This window comes from Nelumbo nucifera, chromosome 2 (assembly GCF_055504915.1).
Source record: "Nelumbo nucifera cultivar China Antique chromosome 2, China Antique-T2T, whole genome shotgun sequence".
NCBI classification, from domain to species: domain Eukaryota; kingdom Viridiplantae; phylum Streptophyta; class Magnoliopsida; order Proteales; family Nelumbonaceae; genus Nelumbo; species Nelumbo nucifera.
The window spans coordinates 74,850,076-74,871,048 of record NC_142650.1 but is presented as its reverse complement, the minus strand read 5'-3'; the positions used below and the strand labels follow the sequence as shown (position 1 = coordinate 74,871,048).

The 20,973-nt window shown below is 37.8% G+C and overlaps 1 protein-coding gene across 2 annotated transcripts in view; it reads right to left on the bottom strand.

Annotated features, from left to right (window-relative positions):
* The window catches only part of LOC104604181 (uncharacterized), a 47,660-nt gene extending 28,028 nt beyond the window's left edge, over positions 1-19,632 (bottom strand). Inside the window, exons 1-5 of one of the 2 annotated variants that reach the window (XM_019198891.2) lie at positions 19,426-19,632; positions 19,237-19,347; positions 13,961-14,012; positions 13,751-13,802; positions 10,752-10,847 (exon numbers count right to left, since the gene is read on the bottom strand). In XM_019198891.2, coding sequence (XP_019054436.1) covers positions 10,752-10,847; positions 13,751-13,802; positions 13,961-14,012; positions 19,237-19,347; positions 19,426-19,554 — 440 coding nt within the window. In that variant the 5' untranslated portion in view covers positions 19,555-19,632. The remainder of the gene's footprint in view (positions 1-10,751; positions 10,848-13,750; positions 13,803-13,960; positions 14,013-19,236; positions 19,348-19,425) is intronic. The other variant, XM_010268448.3, reaches the window with a different exon arrangement.
* Between the last annotated feature and the right edge of the window lie 1,341 nt (positions 19,633-20,973).

Sequence of the window (20,973 nt, the reverse complement as noted above, 5' to 3'; positions counted from 1 at the left end):
AGGATGGATTCATCTGGTGCATAACAAGATACAAGTACAAGGGACAAAATGGAAGCACAATGGGTACTAGACCAGATAGACTTGGAGCTGAAGGAAAGAAGGTTGTTTGTGGATCTGAGGGAAGGCAAAACAAGGACCAAATAAAGGGAAGGAGGAACTAGGAAGAGATGTGGAATCCATCATTTCTATTGAAACGATAGAGGGACTCAACAATGAGGCAGATGCAAAGATAAGAAGTGAAGAGGGGGAAGAAAACCGATTGACAGAGGAAGGTGAGCCCTAGTTAATCAAGAAGCCAGCAAAGGTATTGAAGCTTTAGAGGTTCTGCAGACACCTACTTTTACAAGTGAGAAAAATAGAGGAAAAGACTCAGGTAAGTCAAAATTGCAGTGGAAAAATTCTTGGTAGTATAGAGAGAAGGAGAGGAAGGGGACATTGAGGGGGAAAAAAGTGATTCTGAGGAGGTGTAAGTGGACAAGAGTACAAGACATTCAAGGTAGAAAGGAAGGTTGATCTAGATAAGATGGTGGAAACGGAAGTCCAGGTTAGTAAAAACTTTGGGAATTTATTTCATTGGGGGCAAGGAGTTTGCGATGAAAACTTTAAGAGAAGTGGAAGAAAGAGGGAACAAAATTGCCCAGTTCAGAAAGAAGGATGAAGAGAAGAAAGGCAGATAGTAGTGGCAGAAGATATAGAGAAAAGTAATTGGGAAAAAAAAAGAAAGAAAAAAAGAAAATAGATAAAGGAATATTCTGGGGCTCCCCTGGTAATAGGGTGACAATGAGAGTCTGTTCTTGGAATATAAGAGGTTTAGGGGATAGGAGAAAAAGAGAAGCAGTTAGGAATTTCGTTAGGTGCGACAGAGCGGAGGTGCTGTTGCTGCAACAAGCAAAATTAGAAGGGATGAATGAGCAGCTGGTGTGGGAGATACGAGGTTCAAATAAGGGGATTGGATGGCTTTGGAATCTGAGTATCTTTCAGGAGGCTTGTTGTCAATTTGGGAAACAGGGGTGGTGACGAAGGTGAGAACTTTGAAGGGAAGCTTTTCTTTATCAATGGTGTTGGAGAGAGTTAACGGGGGGGAAGAGCGTTAGTGTCTATTGTATATGGACCAAACTGGATAGCGAAAGGGAGGGGTTGTGGATTGAGCTGGAGAACATGCATGAGGTGTGATGCAGTAGGGCTGGAACAAACTATCACAAGGCAGAAAGAGAGAGGGAGAGAGAGAGAGAGAGAGAGAGAGAGAAATCCCAAGGAATCACTCCAAGGGGTCCTAGAATCACTCCATACAGAAAACTTGCATGAGAGTTCTAAAGAAATCTTCAATAGCTTCAAAAAATCCACTCCTTGTCTTGTGCATCAAGAAACATAATAACTTTCTACCTACTAATGCAAATAAACTGAAATTTGAAAGAGAAGTAATACTAAGCTAGTGGAACAAGATGCTATAGCCCAAGCCCACATGGGACTGGTCAAAATGACGAATATACCCCTGACCAGACCACTCCAAGTCCCAAGAGTCTTCCCCATGCCAAATCAGAACCTGTTTGTTGGCCTTCTTTTTACAAGAATAGGTCTTATAATGCCTGGACCGATCCCCATCATCTCTCCCCGGCTTGAAAGAACTCGACCCTGGTGGGTTAATGGCATGATATTGCTCATAAAGTTCTGGATTAAGATCATACAAGTCTTCAGCTGTAATCCATGAACATGCTACAAGAGGTAGATTCTTCCACTTTGCAAGAAACTTTTGATAACCTCCACTTTCTGTAGAAATCAACTTCTCATCAAGGATGTCTTCAGGCACATTAGCAGATGGAACCAATGGCAGCTTAGGTAATGAAACTATGGGACAATCACTATGGCCACAATATGCACTTAGGTCTTCAACATTGAAGATTGGGCTCATTCCCATGCCGCTTGGCAGCTTTAGGACATAAGCAAGAGAACTGATTTTCTTAGTGATCTTGTAGGGACCTGCACTCTTGGAGTGAAGCTTCTTATAAAAGCCCTTAGGAAAGTGCTCAGGGTGTACACGCACCATAACCATATCACCCTCCTGAAAATCAGCTAGGCACCTAAGTAAATCAGCTTTGGCTTTGTATGCATCATTGCTAAGAGCAATCTTGCGTCGAACTTCATCATGGGTTTCTCTCATGTGGTGGGCAAAGCCTTCAGCCTCTATGCTTGTCCTAACCAAGGTTCAAAGTATCAGCCCATATCGGCCGATACGTATCGTTCCGGGACCCCTCCGATTCGCCTCCACCGGTTCAGGGGGGTGGAAGAGACCTAAACCGGCCCCCCTGAACCAATTTCGAAAAAATATAAAAAAAAAGTAAAAAAAAGGGTATCGATTCGCCCGATACGCCCCTACCAGCGTATTGGGCGTATTGATATTTTGAACCTTGGTCCTAACGTCTTGTGGCAATGACATTAAATCAATAAGCCTCATAGGCTGAATTCCAGTAACTATCTCAAAGGGACTTCTTCCATTTGACCTGTTAACTAAACTGTTTTAAGCAAATTCAGCCATAGATAGGATGAGATCCTACCTGGAATTATGGTCACCAACTAAGCAACATAGCAAATCACTGAGACTCGTATTAACTACCTTAGTTTGACCATTGGTCCGAGGATGGAAAGATAAGAACTTCAGTTTTGTACTGAGGAGTTTCTAAAGTGTCTTCCAAAAGTAACTCATAAACTTAGCATTGCAACCAGAAACAATAGTAACAGGAACACCATGTAAATGAACAATTTCCCTAAAGAATAGGTTTGCCACATTTAAGGCATATGATGTCCCGCTGCAAGGAATAAAGTGGACCATCTTTTAGAACCTACCTACCACAACATAAATTGAATCATGACCCCTTACTGTCTTGGGCAGACCTAGGACAAAATCCATAAAGAGGTTAGAGGTCTTGCCAAGGCTCATGTGGAATTGGTAAAGGGGTGTACAACCCTGTAATTTTCTTTCTCCCTTTTGCCAATTGACAAATTCTGCATTGTTTGATCACACAATCAACATCAGCCCTAAGGCTAGGCCAATAAAAGTGATCTTCTACCATAGCAATGGTCTTGTCTCAACTAAAATACCCAACAATTCCACCTATGTAACACTCCCAAATAACATAATCACGTAGTGAAGTGTTAGGAACACACACACAAGTTCCCTTGAATAAATAACCATCATGGATAGAAAAGCTAGGATATTCATATCGTCCAGCCTGTAAAGAACCATAAATGATGCTGAAATCCTTGCAACTAGCATAGTCTTGCTTCAACTGATTCAACCCCACAACCTGTACAGACATAGAATGAAGTATATACACCACTTGGCTCAATGCATCGACTACTTGGTTCTCGGCACCAGCTGTATGCTTAATCACAAAGCTATATTCTGCTAAAAATTCAGCCCATTTCTGATGTTGACTACTAAGATGCTTCTGAGATTTGAGATATTTGAATGCCTCATGATCTGAATACAAAACAAATTCTTGGGAAATTAAATAATGACGCCAATGTCAAAGACATTGCACAACAGCATAGAATTCCTTGTCATATGTGGAGTATATTTGTCTAGCTTCATTAAGCTTTTCACTGTGAAAAGCTATAGGATGTTGCTGCATAAGCATACCACCTATTCCAATAAAATTTCTCTTTATTGATCGGGAAAAAAAAAAACAAAGGTGGAGGGAGCTGGGAGAGTGAAAGATTTCAGACCTGTAAGTCTTATTTCTAGCCCATATAAAAATTTAGCAAAGGTATTTTCCATAAGATTAAACATGGTGCTACATTTGGTGTTGGGTCCAACACAAATGGCATCAATAAGAGGGAGACATATATTGGATGGAGTAGTAATTGCAAGTGAATGTATGAATGCAAGAATAAGGAGTGGTTTTTTGGGGGTGGTTTGTAAGATAGACATGGAAAAAGCTTATGATCATGTGGAGTGGGGATTCCTAGAGGAGGTGATGAGACTAATGGATTTTGGAGAAAAGTGGAGGAGTAGAGTGTTTGCATGCATTTCATCAGTGTCTTTCTTGGTGCTGGTGAATGGGATCTCTACTGAATTCTTTGAGTCTTCAAGAGGGTTTAGACAGGGGGACCCTTAATTTCCTTTGCTCTTTGTCTTAATGGTGGAGGTGCTAAGCAAGTTAATTGATAAGGGAGTGGAGGCTGGACTGCTTAGAGCTAGAGGCTTTAAGGTGGGAAGAGAAATCTTGATGATTTCTCATCTTCAATATGCAGATGACACTTGGATTTTTTTTATGCATCATCAGTGCAAGTACTGAATTTAAGGAGAAACCTTAAAGGGTTTGAAGTGCTTTCAGGTTTGAAGATTAATTTAAACAAAAGTATTATGATTGGAATAGGGAATGTGCTGCAAGATGTTATAGAAGAGTGTGACGCCTCTTGGATTGCCAAAGAGGGGAGCTTCCTTTCACTTATTTGGGCTTGCCTATTGGTGTGAAAGCTTCAGCACTTTCTACTTGGCAACCAGTGTTAGATAGAATTCACCAAAGACTCTAGGGGTGCAAATAAAATGGATCAGATCCAATTCAAATCCGAATTTGATCCGGTAAAAGCCAGATTTGGATACCTCCCTTGATCATAACAAATCAGATCAGATCCAGAAAGTTGATCCATTTAGCTAACGGATTAAATTTGAATATACCCCAATCAAATTCGATCCATTAGTTACTATAATATATATCATTATATTATGATATATTATCTATATCCTATCATCCAGTTTTTTTAATTACCATTAAAATTGAATCGGATTCAAAGCAGATATCTGATAAGATATTTGAATTTGAATTCGAATTATACTCTTGAAAATCCAATAAGTTATTATTGGATTCAGATCAGTCAGATTTCTTATCAGATAGGATCAGATATACCCTATACCAAATCCGATCCAATCTGTTTGCAGCCCTAAGAGACTGGCAGGTTGGAAGGGGAGGTATCTCTCATTTGAGAGGAAGATCACAATCATTAAAAGTGTCTTGTCAAATATACCCATCTACTATTTATCTCTATTGAAAACTCCAGCAGTAGTGAGCCAAAAAATTGAAAGGATGCAAAGAGATTTTCTGTGTAATATAAAAGTACCAAAAAAAAGGTTTCATTTAGTTAGGTGGGTTTGGGTTTGTAAGGCAAAGAAAGAAGGGGATTTGAGAATCAGAAGGATGAGAGCTTTTAATAAAGCCTTGTTGGGGAAGTGCGTGTAGAGGTTTGGGTGGGAGAGGAAGGCATTATGGAGGGTAATTGCAAGCAAATATGGGATGGTGAATTTTGGTTGGGATACGAGGGAGATATCTTCTTCTTATGGAGTGAGTGTTTGGAAGGGTATCATGAAATTCCAAGCTTCAGAAAAAGCTTGTGTTTCATGGAAGGTGGGAGATGGGTCTACTATTAGATTTGGGAGGATGAGTGGTTAAATGTGGGGAAGCTGTGTGAGGTCTGCCTTAGATCATATAGGCTGAGCAGAAAAATATCACAATTGCTAATTTTTTTGAATGGAGGCAGGGTAAGGCGTGCTGGTGCCCCTTTTTTAGAAGGCCTCTGCTGGATAGAGAGGTGGAAGAATGTGTAGTGCTTCTGGCCAGACTTCAAGAGACAGAGATCCAGTGTTGGTGTGAAAATTTTAATAAATTCTCATGCAACATAATTCACTCAATCAAGTGATTGAGTTTTTTTATTATTTTGGGTAAAGCCCATTCAGGGAATCATACGGATTGTTCCCCTTAATTACATCTCCACAAGAATAGTAGAGAACACCTTTTGATTCTGACTTGGAGAAATGAATGCATAGAACAAAAGAAAGGAACAATAGGGTACTTAAAAGAAATATTCATTTGCGTTTCTTTTACATCAAGTGTACAAGAATGAGAACAAAGAAAAAGAAAATACAACTGAGAAACTATACAACAATAAATTTATCTCTTTTCTTTTTGATACAAAGAAAATTTCATTCTAACTCCTTTCTTCACAATAATAGTTAATCAGATGAAATTCTGACTGTAGACAGCCTTAATCCTTGGATTTTTGCATATAAAAAAGGAACCATAGTAAATCAAACTGAATATTTTATTTAGACGGTTTTTATCCCTCTGTTCTCCATTTTCATTAGGGAACCATAATCAGCCCTTGAGAATTAGACTGTAGATGGTTTAATCCCTAACATTGTCTTGAAAGAGAGACCATAATCAACCAAGTAGAGGCACCTGGCTGTAGATGGTTTATTTCCCTCTATTTCCTTTCTCAAAAGAGAAAATAAAAGAGAGAGAAAGAAGGATACATAGTAGAAGACATATATAGGAAGTATTCACAAAGAGTACTTTCCTTTTTCTACCTGTAATTAGTGAGACTTTTCCCTCCTTGCCTTCCCTTGAGCACTTCTCTTTTCTTCTCTCTTTATCTTAGTTTTTCTTTAAAATCTCTTGAGAGATTTTTCTCCGAAGAGTCTGTCTATAGCTTCCCCTTAAGGAGCTTAAATAGGGAGTGGGGTAGTTATGTAACTACCTCCTCCTCCTCCTAGGTGAAGGACACCTGTCCCTCCCACTTAAAGAGAGGGAACTCCCACACGGGATACTTTCTTATAGTTTTGATAATTTGGCTAGCAAACTAGCCAACCCACTTATTTGGGTTATTAAATTATTAAATATTATTTGGATTAAAAAAATGCCTCCAACATCCAACCAGAAAGTTGAGAGAAAAAAAATGACAGATTTCAGTTAATTCTTTCTATAAAGCCTTAGTCAGGAATCAGGTGGAAATTCATCACATTGGAGGTGTGTGGGGTAACCCAATCCCCCCAAGAATTGAAGCTTTTGTGTGGCTGGTGGCAATGAACAGCATCCTTACTCAAGATCAGTTGAAAAATAGAGGTGTCTTTGGCTAACAGGAGCTCATATGTGAGATGGATTCAGAAGATGTAATGCACTTGTTGGTCAACTGTGTCTATGTGAGCTGTATTTGGTTATTCTACTTTCGCCTCTTCAACAAGGGCGAATGGGATCCTCAATCGCCTAAGGAAATCTTTGAAAAGTGGCCAAGAATCAATAGGGGGAAGAAGGCTAAATCATGTGGAGTAGTGTTCCATTTGCAGTGTGCTGGGAGTGTGGAAAGAAAAAAATAGAAGAATTTTCTCCAACAACGCAAGAGAGAAGGAACGACTTTGTGCTGAATTATTGGAATGGATGTTAACTCTCCCAGAATTCAGAGATGAAAGGAGAGAAAACTTTGGCTTGGATTTCTGGAACTTTTTGAGTCTTTGTTAATTGTTGCAAGGCTTTATGTTTCTGTCTGTTCTTTTGTTCTTCTTTATGTCTTATCCCAGTTAGCTGAATTGTGGGTGATGCCCTGTACTTTCTTCTCATTTAATGGATTTTCTTTTTTATTTATCTTCAAAAAAAAAAACCACCAAACACTCCTACCTGCCCTCCACCTTTTCTCCTTCTACCTTACCCCTCTCTTCTCCCTCCACCCCATCCCTGAATTCAGCCACCTCCCTCCTCCAACCCTTGAGAACAACCACCACTTGACTCAACAAAACCATCCCTAATCTATTTTTGCTGCCTAACAAAAAAACAAAAGAGAAGCAAGGCTACCCCGAATTCACACCTGCCGCCTTCTAATCCCTTTGAGATAAGGAAATAAAAGATCGCATCCCTCTATCAAAAGACCCCCATTAGACTCTTCGACTTCTCCCCTCTCAACATTTTCAACCACGTGGCCATCATCAAATAAAATGACCTCATCCCTCCTATCAAAATTACCTTATTGATGCTTGACCTTTCAAGACCATTGTCTTCAACCTCTGGCTGACTTTTCACCTCTCCAACAGAGACCACAATAGGAGAGAGGACGACATCCTTCCATTCCCCCATCTTCTCTTTCCTAGTCTCCAAGCTGCATGTGGACAAGACAGAGATCTTCGCTGCCCTCCAAAATGTCTAGTCTTCCCCTTCTAAGAACACATGCAAGTCAAGTTTCCCCTCCAAAGAACAACTCCAATGAAGTTGGAATTTTGTCCAAATCTTCACATTCCACTAAGATTCTGCAAAATCAATCGTCTCCCAACTTCTATTTTTGTCATCAAAGCTTAGAAAATTTCACATCTTTCTCTGATCATTGTGAAGGTCATCAGACCCCAAGCATGCAAGGGAATTCCCACAATACCTATCCACACCACCCTTTTTCTCCTTCAATTAAGAATCGACCCTGCTGCTGGGAACCACCAACCTAATCGTAAGTCAATCTCCCTTGTTTTCTCCCATTTTGAAACCAACACGTACTCTGCATCTTCCCTACTCTGAAACATAAACAGAGGCAGACCACTAACCCGATTTCTAACACCCACGACTCTTTCTTCACCCCATTCAAGCTTCGTCCATGCTTCAAACAGCTCTTTCTTCAACTTGATTCAATGAGACAAGCATTTAAGAGTTTCAACTTCTCATTCAAATTTTCAACCTGATTCACCTCAATCTGAACCCTAAACTTCTCAACCTCAACCACACCTTAAGAGATAAAGCAGTCAGCCCAATGGCTGGATTTAGAAATATACTGAACCTGCATTCCTGACATCTATAACACTTAGTACGTACAAAAAGTCATATGTCTTTTTCTTCCACTATCCATAATATCTCATCCCACCTTTAATATAATCATGTATCTCCAACATATGTTTCCTTTTTGTCTTCTATTTCCATTCCCAAACCTTTGACAGAGGCCAAGGCCCAACCTAAATGGAGGGATGATGTAAACCAAGATGGTTGCATTAATAAAGAACAACACATGGGAGTTGGTTGAGTTACCTAGAGGAAAGATCTGAGTTGGCTATAAATAAGTCTTTACAGTGAAGTAAAGATCAGATGGGAGCACAGAAAGGTACAAGGCAAGATTACTAGTAAACGAGTACACACAGACCTATAGGGTAGATTATGAGAAGACATTCTCACCTGTTGCTAACATGCCTAATATGTATGTTTTTATCATCTTTGGTTAGGCATTTTGAGTGGCCCTAACTATAGTTTGATGTCAAAAATGCATAATTAAATAGAGGTCTTAATGAAGAGGTCTACATGATATTGCCTCCAAGGTTTTATGATCAAGAGAGATATGGTATATAGTCCATAAACTTAAAAAGGCTTCATATGCCCTAAAATAATCTCCTCGTGCCTAGTTTAATAGATTTAGGAGAACACATTACAAAGGATTGGCTTTAAGCAATCACACTGTGATCAACAATTGTTTATCAAGAAGAATGGTGACTTGATTACTTTCCATATTGTGTATGTAGATGATATTATAATGACTCATAGTTGTCAAGGCAATGCCTAGGTGCCTAGGTGTCTAGGAACTTCTTCGGGCTCACCTCGCCCAAAACGCCATGGCATTTTCATACAAACTCTTCCACCAAAGTTCTGTTTGATTTTAATTGGAGGGAACTTCCAATCCATTATTACTTTGTCTTTCGCAGTGGAAGAGCTTGCTACTTCGAACCACGCCATCATGATATCAGCTACTGTCAACATTTGAAATGCTTCCAAACCTTTTACAAAGTGAGTTGTTTTTGTCTTTATGCTGTCTACAACATCTTCTAGGATCATGTACCTTTCCTTCAATATTCCTTCATTTCATTCTTCCCAATTTGTCCAGACAATTGTTGCCCTGACTGCCTTCCAAACTTTTTACCCCTCTCCCATTTTGTCTTGCCCTATTTCCCCCATTTGGAGAGGTCCCATCCCCCCCCCTAAAACTAGAAGGTTTTGCTGAGAAGTCTTGCATGATAAGCTCAATACCTATGAGAATCTCCTAAGGAGAAAATCCTATTGCCTTTTCTCCCCACACATTTTGCATTTTCCGCAAGGCAAGTGGTGAAAGTCATTCCATTTACTAATCAACTATCAATTTGCTAACAGCACTTTGAAGTTTTTCTTCTCTTTATTTGGATGCAGGTGAATACCCCCTTTCAGACCTACAGAGTTTCTTGCACCCTCCTTTTACTTGCCTCCTAGAAAAAGAGGCAAAGGAAAAATAATGTGATGTGTCAGAACTACCACTCTTTGTGCATTTGGGACAAAAGAAACTCAAGAATTTTCAGAGAGAAGTAGACCAAAGAAGTTGTTATGGAAAAAATTTGGTGAAGACAAGCATTTTTGAAAACTTTAGACGCTTTCACCATTTCATGATGGATGATACATGTAGAAATTGGTTGATTGTGGCCTCCTCTTCATCAGCTAACCCCAAGCAGAATCAGATATGGTGACTGCCCACTATTAAGACTTGAGCTGAATATTGATTAATGAAGAACCAGGGGCCATCTGGTATAAGGGTGTTTTCAGAAATGAGGAAGGAATTTGAGGAAACATTCAAGCAATCTACTCGGGTCCAAAGGGGGTTGGGGAGAGCAGAAATATAGGCATTGGAGCAGGGTCTAAGGCTGGCCAACTCTCCCAATATCAAAGATTTACAGGTGGAGAGAGATTCCAAGGTTATAATGGCATGGGTAAGAAGAACAAAGTGGGTGCTTCGAAATATGGGCATATGATATACGAGATGGAGAGTTTTTTCCCAGTTTCCCGTATTCATGACTGTATCCGTATCCAAAACTGGGCATCATAGCTGAAAACCTAAAATCAGTAGATTCTTTTGCATTGTCAAATATCACAAGATCAAATTGTTATGCCTAAGAAATGGACCAAATTATTAAGATAAAGGTATCAATTTCAACTCACCAGACAGAGAGAAATGTCGTAAGATAATAAACAGTATTCAGTAGCCCATATGACAAAATACCAGCAATGCCATATCTCCTCAGCTTCTTCAGTGTCCTGAGAAAACCGTTTTCAATGTAATTCTAATGCATAGTTACTTTACCAATAAACAATAATAACACACCAACATGGGGTTATTGCTTGGTGTAATAGTAAAACAATGGGATGACAAACATGAGAATACAAGCCCAAGTCTAAGAGCAACTACTTTGTCAACAATAAAGCATGGATGCCATTCACTTCCGGTTCTCAAACAAAGGAAAGAAAGAAAAAGAGATAAATAAAAGCAAATGGTTTTGACGAACTACATTTGGAAGGTTCATAAATGATAGTACAATAAAATAAAAAAATAAAAAATAAATAAACATGATACAGAACAAAAAAGTGAGAAAAAAAAATAACTTGGTAAATTTACAAGATCTAGGTTAACCCGACATCACAAAAGGATATTATGTCCAGCAATTTTTCTATCAATAACATAAAAGTATTGTATTTACAAGTAAAATTCTGGTAAAACTGTCAAGTTTCAAAGTTGAATGTAAAGTAAATGAAAATGGATCAACCCAATACCATCAATCAAGTCCCTATTCTACAGAACTTTCCACCTTTAAAAATAAAGCCATAGAATAATATGAAATGCAAAAGGACTATGAAAAGGAAAAAAGTCCACATCATAGTTTTCAAGGCGTCTAGGCAATTCTGGGCGACACTGGGGCGCCTAGGCGATAAAAATTTTAAAATATAAAAATTTGACTTTTGGCTAGTTTCCTAGTTTTATATACCATTCAGCATGTATGTTAATTGAAAAAATAGCAATTCTCTTTATTAAGATCATTAAATTTCCTCTAAAAATGTGGCAAATCATCACATCTAAAAGATAAAAATCTTTTACATATATTAATTTCATTATTTTCAAAAATAATACTACTGTAATAAAGTATTTAATAGAGAATATTCATATCAATTAGCAGCTAAAGATGGTTATCAACTTTATATGATAAATATTCAAGATGGAAAGTAAAATAGGAAAAAAACAAGGATGGAGTTTCTGTTTTATTTTATTAGAGAGAGAGAGAGAATAGAAAAAATAACTTTATTATTCTATTCTTTCTTTCCTCTTTCTTTTCTTTCTTTCTTTCTTTCTTTCTTTTTCTCTTCTCAAAACCCTTTGATCTTTTAAATTTCAATAGTAAAACATTAAAACAAAGTATAATTGATATATATATGGCATATAATAAAATGTATTAACACATACATCAATAAGATACAGCAATATAAATGATATTATAAAAGGTGCCCGCCTTGTCATTTTTGTCGCCTAGGTGGGCGCCTAGTCGCCTAGAAGGGCATCTAGTTGCTAAAAGTCAAGGCTTTTGGGCTAGGCGCCCTTGGCTGGGCGCCTAGGCGACACCTTGACAACTATGACTCCACATGGATGAATTTCTAGGGATAAGATCAAGCACCACCTGTAGTGTAATCAAACTTAACTTCTTAATTAAACTATAAAGTGGCATAAATGTGCCATGATAAAACCTAAGTTACAACTTCCAACAGTTCTCAGGAGACCACAATTCGGTTTTCTTAACTTATAAAACCTAAGATAACTCCATTGATTTTTTACAGGATTGTTCTAAATATGGAAAATGTATGACAAAGGAGAGACTGGGGGTACAGTGAAGGATTTGGAAGAGGCAAAATTTTGCAACTTATCTGTAGAAAGAATAGGTCGAATGGGCCTTTGTGGTTTTATTTCTTTTAATTTATGTTTTAAGCTTATGTTCTTTTAGTTATGGACCTCTTTTTGTTTGTTTTATTAGTTCTTATTGCTGGCTGCCCTATTAAGGGAACCTAAGGAATTGTACTCAGTTTTAGATTGAGAAATAAAAGACATCTTGAGGGGATTGAGAAGGGATCAAACATCTTCTCTTCTCTCTTCCTTCCTCTTCTTCTTCCACAAGCTTTTGCTGAAATCTTCTCTTCTTTCTTTCTTTTCTTTTTTCTATAGTTTTCTGATTTACAGCAGGTGTGTTTCACAACTTGGTTTTAGAGTGGGAAAAAAAGATATTGGACTTCATAAGAAACCACCAAGTTCAAGCTCAACAAGGCCAGAGATGGTTTATATAAGAGAGAAGCTTACCACATGATACAAGAGACTTGATCAGTTTGGATAGGATGGGAGTTCCAAACTTACAAATTGTGTATATTAAACAAAAACATACATAGAGAGATTTGACAGCAAATAGGTTTGGGGTAATACATTCCCCTCCAAGGATTGTTTTAGAAAAATGAGGTTTGGCCCTCCACCTGTAGCCTGTAGTTAATTTAGGGGTTAAAAAAATGTAGAGTCATGAGTTTATGTATACTTATATTTACCTGAGAGGAGCTTTGTCCTTGTACTTGTACAGTAATATTATAAGAGCTATAGACCTAAGCGGCTGGCCCAAGGTTTTTCAGTAGCCCTTGCTTTCCTCTTCTTCTTCTTCACCTTACTTCTTTGTCATCTACTCTTGATCACCACACACAGACCACTCAACATTCCATTTGCACATTCTATGCCAAAGATGCAAAAAGGAACAAAAAGAAGGCAACTAGGCTAAAGGCAAGCAAAGCTAGCCCAGCAACCTCTGGCTGTCAACAAGGAGTCAGCTAGTAATAGCAGCTTCAAAAACATTCTGACCTTAATATTTATTTCCACTTAAGGTCAATTCTTCATGATCTTGAGTTCCATTGCATTAATGAATCTAGTTATTCCTAAACCAAGAATTCTATTTTCTTCTTTTTCTAGCACAATTTCTTTATTAGTAATCAACCCTACTTAATATGTTATAGACTTATAGTTACGTTTCAAAATTTACCTTCATTTGAAAGGACAATAATTAGACTCACCATCACCAAATTATAAATGAAATTCAGCAGCCTGTAGTTTGGAAAAATTACATGGTAAGGCAAATAGTAAGTACTCATTGGATGTAAAGGTTTTAGCTTTCTGGCTTGTGCTTTTCTCCTTCATGCCTGAAAACAAAGTAAGAATGTCAGTTCTGAGTAAAAAATCTGAAACAATAAGTAAATATTAGTAAGATAGAGCATGACATTTGGATTTTAGCTTAAGCTTGCAACTCAGCAATGTCCTATTTATGCAGTGAAGAAAAACTTGTAGAAGCTAATATTACCCTCATGATCAGAAGAAGAGCCACGATGACCATCTTCTAAAATATCATAAGTCTGACCTTGACACAAAAGACGGAACATAAACATGAGATGTTAGCATATAAATTTGAAACTAGGAAAACTAATGTGGATAATAAGATGGATAAATCAATTCAATGCTCCCATGACAAAAACTCTTAGAGCTAAGAAAACTAAAAGCAAAAGAAAACAAGAAATCACTTTGAAATAAAAAGCCGGGTCATACATGCACAGAAAGATATGCAGTGGTAAAACAGAACAGATCCAACCCAAATAAATGTTTAAGATAAATTATAATGTTATATATGCATGGTACAAAGAAAACCAAAATGATAGTAAGTTAACTCATCATGCCAGCATCAAAGCGTCTAAAACACGCATTGCATGATGCCTTCATAAATAGGTGTCATTTCCATGTTGGGCACTTCAATTTTTAGTATAAATTCCATGCCCCACCACCTTCACTCAATTTATGGGGTTGCCATGTGATGCAGCCCACACGATCCAAGACCATGACTCCAGAATCAGTGAAGAAGAAGGACCCACCACATGAAGCTTTTAGATCACCATAAGGCTACGGGAACCATCAAACAAGCATGCCTATCGCTACTCGCTGCTCCGTTGACCCGCATTACTGAGATTGCAAACACAGGTCCCAGTCCCACCTACCCTGATCTCACCAATGTCAAACTCGTGACAACCACAACATTACCCAGAGCCTGCTTGTGAGATCGCATCCCTCCATTTTGCAATCTTGCCGCATGAGAGCTTCGACAGAAACCCAGCATGCACAGTGAACATTGATCATAGTCTTCTGTCCTCAGCGCAGATCCTGCCGACCAAACCTACCTACCGATCACAAGTTTATCTACTTGTTGTTTAACCATTTTTGTATGATGTTTTAGCGCCAAAAGTTGCAACCCTTTTCAAGCTCAGCAGTATAAAAGGCTGCCCAAATACTTGTTAGTTATCACTCTTGAATACAGCTGCTTGAGTTTTTCCTTCAAGCATTCTATTTTTATAAATGACTTTAAATTTTATTGAGGCTGAAAAATATAACTATTACAAGCATCCCTTAGACAGGCACACGATGCTACCTCTCTATAACCAAAACAAAAACATTACAAGTGAGCCCAAAGCAAAGACAGCCTATCCACCCCTTGCTTAGCTAGAGTATCCGCTAACCCATTTGCCAATTTCCTCACCCATTGTATCCTCAAGTTCATATTCTCGATGATCCATTTAAATTATTTTCTCACCCCTATAGCACCATATTACAGACTGGATCATTTAGCCAACCCACCACCAATTCTTAGTCCTCTTCAATCACCACATTGGGCTATATTCAATTCATTAACAATTTGTACTCCTTGGAAAGCTGCAAGCAGTTCTGCCTTCAGAGAGTCCCCAAACCCCACTGGAGAAAACAATTTTATCAGTTTACCTTCCATATCTCGCAAAACCCCTCCTATACCATCAGGTCTTGGATTACCCCTGCTACTCCCATCATAATTCAACTTCACATAGCCTTCAAGTGGAGGTAGCCATACAACACTTGCTCTTTCCTTTCTTGAAGAACTTCTTGCAACTACTTCCCAATTCCTCCAAATATTATCAAGGAAAAACTGAAAACAGGTCCAAAGATTTGATCTAGTGAATCACCCTAATCAACACACAATCCCCCATCTCTTCCTTGCTTTTTTCCTTCTCAGAGAATATTCTGACATTCCTCTCTTCCCAAATGGTCCAAACCAGGGCTGCTCTACATACCTCCACATTATTCTTCCCCTCTTTTTTGGCCATGTAAACATAGAAAGATCAAACAGCATGTTAGCCTCTGTTGGTAAAGACTACCTGCACCCAAACAAGGAAAAAAACCAATTCCAAATATTTGCAACAAAGGCACAAGATACCAGTATGTGAAAGCAACTCTCATTATCAGATCTGCACAAAACACACCAGTTTGGAGAGAGACATAAATTGGGTCTCCTCTTTTGTAGCATTTCCAAAGTATTAATCTTCCCATAAACTATTTCCCAACAAAAGGCTCTTAATTTAGGGGGAATGGGTTTGCACCAGAGCTCTTTCAAGGGTGTAATAAGAATGGGCAGAATGGACCTTAGTTCCTTTCTTTTATTTCAGTTATGTTTATGCTTAGGTTCTTTTAAGTAGTGGACCTTAGTTATGGACTGTTTTGTTTTTTTATTATTTCTTTAGTGTCAGCCGCCCTATTAAGGGTATTCATGGAATCGTACTCAGATTAGAATTAAAGAAATAAAAGATATCTTTGGGGGGGATGGAGAGAGGGATCGAACTCTTCTCTTCTCTCTTTTCTTCTCTCCTCTCTTCTCTCTTCTCTTCTCTCTTCTCTACTCTCTTCCCTTCTCTTCTTCGCTCATCTTCTTCCACAACCATCTGCTGAAACTTCTTTTCTTTTCTTTTTTTTTTCTTTTCTTTTCTTTTCTGAATTATTACAGGGGTCTTCTACAACTAAGGGAAACAAAGGATAGGGCAAAGAATTACAAAGATATTTGAAAAAAAAAAAAAAAAAAAACACATGAAAACAAACCCTTAGGTGAGGAGCCCAAATATGCTTATCTGCCTTCAAGCATTCGATCTCTTTCCCTCCCTCTCTTGGTGGACTTGTTTTAGAGCCACAAAGAACCCCAAAATCCTACATTGTCTACTTGAGTAAAGACATAATTCACTACCTTGACGCACTGCAAAAGCTAGAGATTAGTGTTATTTTGCTGCTTCAATTTAACAACTGTTGTAGTGTTTCCATAGTTACAGTCAGCTGACATCTGCAAGACTCACTCCTTTAGAGAAATACCATTCGCAACACCATGTCTATGCAAATGAATGTACAAAAGCAAGTATTCTATATGCAGATCCTACAACTTATAGCTGCCAATGGCTCGAGTCTGGTTTGGGACAGGGTGGACCAATCCCAAACCAATTGTTAAGCGGTCCTATAATATAGACCCAAAAACAAAGTCAATTATTAGTCAGGATAATCAGGCTTGACCCTACAATGCTTGACAACTATGATTGCCTACAATAATAACAACTTGGAACTTCATTTTTTATAATATAACCTTAATAAAAACTTAAAGTAAATGGTAAACTGTTTATATGTTGGTAAGACAAGTTTTTTTAACCAAAATTATCTTACATACTGTTAGGGCAATTCGTGTTCCCGTGTTGTGTACGTATTGTGTCAAGATAGGGGTATTCAAATATATGGGGTTGATACAACACAACACGATTAATTAATCATGTCAAATTTTCAAACATGAACATGGCTTGTTTATTACACACATAACATGACATGACTTGCATAATCCAAATTAGCATGATTAACTTGTTTAATTCTATACTAAACCATGCATATAACCTGAATTAACACGAAATCAACATGATCAACTTACTTAAATTAAACAATAAATAGATTTACAGTCCATTTGTTTCCTGGAATAGGTGCCTGGAACCAGAATCGGAATGGCCTGTTCCAATTCCAATTGTTTGTTTGGCAGGAATGGGATTTTGATTCCCATTCTGGGTGGAACGACATTCCCTCATATGGGGGAATTGTCATTCCAGCCCCCCCTAGGGAATGGAATTTCCATTCCAAAGTCTGTCAAGAAGTAAAGAACTCATGACAGAAAACCCCGAACCTTAACATTAATAAAATAATAAAATGTTATTAAATTAATAATAAAATAATAAAGCTGCCTATGGAGAAACATCCACAACCTTACAAGGTTGCTTGGTTCCAAAAAGGTGTGGAGTTTCCCATTACTTCACATTGCCTTGTAAGATTTACTTTTGGTGATAAATATGATGATGAAACATTTTCTAGGCTCAATTGTAATTGTTTTTCCCACCTGTTGGGTGGACTTCTTGGATGGGAGAGTTAAGAAAGTTTATCTCCCCTTTCATGTACCAAATCCTTAATTCTATTAATGGAAAGCCATTTGTTATTGATCAAATATATATATATATGATGAAGCATGGCAACGTGGCTCCTATGGATGTTTGTCATTTACTTTTGTGAAGACCTTGGTTATATGATCACAAAATGGTGCATCTTACGGATGCCAATAATTACACCAACCAGAAGGAGGAAGAAGATCACTTTGCATCCTATGAAGGAGGAAGCTACAAATCCTTTAAGGACAGCAAGGTTGCAAGTTACCTTTCAGCCTATAAATTGAGAAGGAATGCAAGAAGTCAGGCGTGATATATATGCTGGTTGTTAGGAGTTTAATGGCTAACCATCTGGAAGAGTTGATAAAAATCCCTAAGGAAGTGCAGCCATTACTAGAACAATTTGATGAGCTTGTTAATTGGGGAGTTATCAAGTGAAGAGAAGGGGATGACCTGATTGCAAAGGGGTTGATTCGTGAAAGCAAAAGCCCATGTGCAGTTCCAGATAAGTTTTGTCCCAACCATATGGAGTCAGCAAGAAAGCCATTTACCTAACTTAAGAAATTTTTGTAAGAACCCTTTGTCTTGACTGCATAGCACTTCAATGAAGAAAGATTACTTGTTATTTTAAATGAATGGTGTGAAAATATGGTATTACAGAGACAAAAATACAGCAAAATATAGGCTGTGGCAAAGGCTTTAGTTTCGGAAATTGGGACAATTTCATTTTCTTTTATTCGTAGGCAGTTTAATATATTATCACATGAATTAGCTGCTTGGTGTTATCATTCAGGTCTTGAAGGGGAATGGATTTCCTCCCCTCCTAGTTGTATTCGACATCTTTTACTGAATTAATTCTATGTTGAAAGCAAAAGAAATGCAAGGTTTTCCGCTATTAATCCATGGGCTGCAAAAGCTTTTTTTTTTTTGATCAATATCTGAGTTCACTGAATTGTAATCATAATCTTTTTTAATAAAATAAAATGAAATGGGTTTTCCTTGATAGCATTTTGATTGATGAAACCTCAACTTTAACTTCTCAGAAAAAAAGAGAAATTGTAGAAAGAGAAGATATTTAAAAACAAAATAATTCACTTTTTGTAACTTGTATGCCATCACCTCATGATAGGCCGTAGTATTGATTGGAGCAAACGACTTCAGGTGCTACTCTTCATACAAAAATCCCTTTTAATTTATAAGAACTTATGCCATTATAAAAGAAACGAATATTGAATTACTGACAGGCAAACGAAAATGAAGAATTTCCTAACAATGAAAGTAAAACTACAGAGCAAGACTTGCAATTTTACAATGAAAACAGTAAACTCACGTCGCCATTGCCGGTGGTTGAGCAAAGACGTTGAGGTATGTACTGCTTCTTTGAAGCACTTCTCGGATGCAGAAAGTAAAAGCGCGTGAAAACCCTAGACATTTTGAGACACTGAGATAACAGATTCGTCAGAATCAGATACACGAGTGGAGTAAGAGGGCGAAAAACCTAGAAGTGGCATTGACTTACCTCTCGGTGAGATGCCGGAATCTGCCTTCCGGAGATTCTTAGAGGGAAAGACATTAGCGCGGCCGGAACTCGGAAGACGAGAAGAGGAAAGCGGTTACTGGACAAACAAAATAGTGGCGTGAATGCCATCGGTATCAGTTATCAACTGTATCAGAAGTCTGGAGTCTGCATGGTTCAAAGTTCAAACTTGCCAGTAATGAGTGCCGGACTGCCGGGTGGCAATGGATATCCAATTGGCCTACGGATATACACGTACCCGATTACAATGCCCGTGTGGCCGTGTCCACCAACTTTAGACCATTCTTATAATTTGGGCCAACCCAGGTTGGGATGCAAACAGATCGGGTAGGATTTCGAACCATGGTATATCCGAAACCGATCCGATGGTACGTAATCTGAGATTCAATCCAAAAATCCGGTCGGATCTCATAATGGGTGATTCGAATCCGAGTGCGCTAATGATGCTGGATATCTGAATATGATTCTATCTGATTTAAATTCTGAAAAATGTTAATAAATTATTAAAAGAAAAAGTAATAGTTTATATAAAAAGAAAAACAAAAACTAAGTACTTTTTCTTAATTATTTTTATAAAAAATTACAAAAATGCAATATAAATATATTTATAAATAAATATATTAATATATACATATATTTTTATAAATAAACATGTTTATAAATATATAAATGTATTTTCAATCAAATCCTATTATTCAACTCAATAAGATCCAAAAAATCTGATATAGGGTTATTCAAATCCAAGAAAAATATTATCGGATTCAGATCGGGCTTGATCCATTTGCACCCCCAAACCCAAGTCTCCAAAATGAACAAGTACAACTTATGGGTGACCATGGGCTGGTACTAAACCGACCTTTAGCACTTATGCTAAGGGTCTTGGTCGCATGGCCATAGTGTAAATATCCCTTTTCTGCATATTTTATTATTTTGTTTTTCTACAGTACCTCGAGAAACATCTCAACCAATTTTGGGGCATTTCTGAAATTTTACAAAATTTAAACCTCCAAGTTAACCTAATCCAAATCCACAGATATATAGATCCAAAGTTCTGAATCAAGTTGCACCAATACCATCCAAATCCAGCATTCTTATCCCTCCAGTCTAAGACCCAAAATCAAAATTGATTCTATCATCCATTTCAAATCTTTCTGATCACAAACTTAATTTTACATTAAATCTGATATCAAACCCCGTAGATATGCAAAGCCTCAAATTTCGTATCTAATAATATCAAAATCATCCAAATCCAACACTATTTACCCCTTTATCTTAATATCTGAATTTAGAAATAATCATAATCTTTCATTTGGAATCTCTTTCAATCCAAGGCCCAACCCACACCAAATTCAACATTAGTCGCATTCCTAAACTAAACCAACCTCCTTGAACCTCTCTTACAAAACATCCGATCAAACCTAAAATCCACTATCCATATAGTCTAATCAATCTATAACCCTCCAATTGGAATCCAACATGGTTGACCTTGTCCCGATCATCAAATCAAATCTCACCATCATAAAGGCCGCT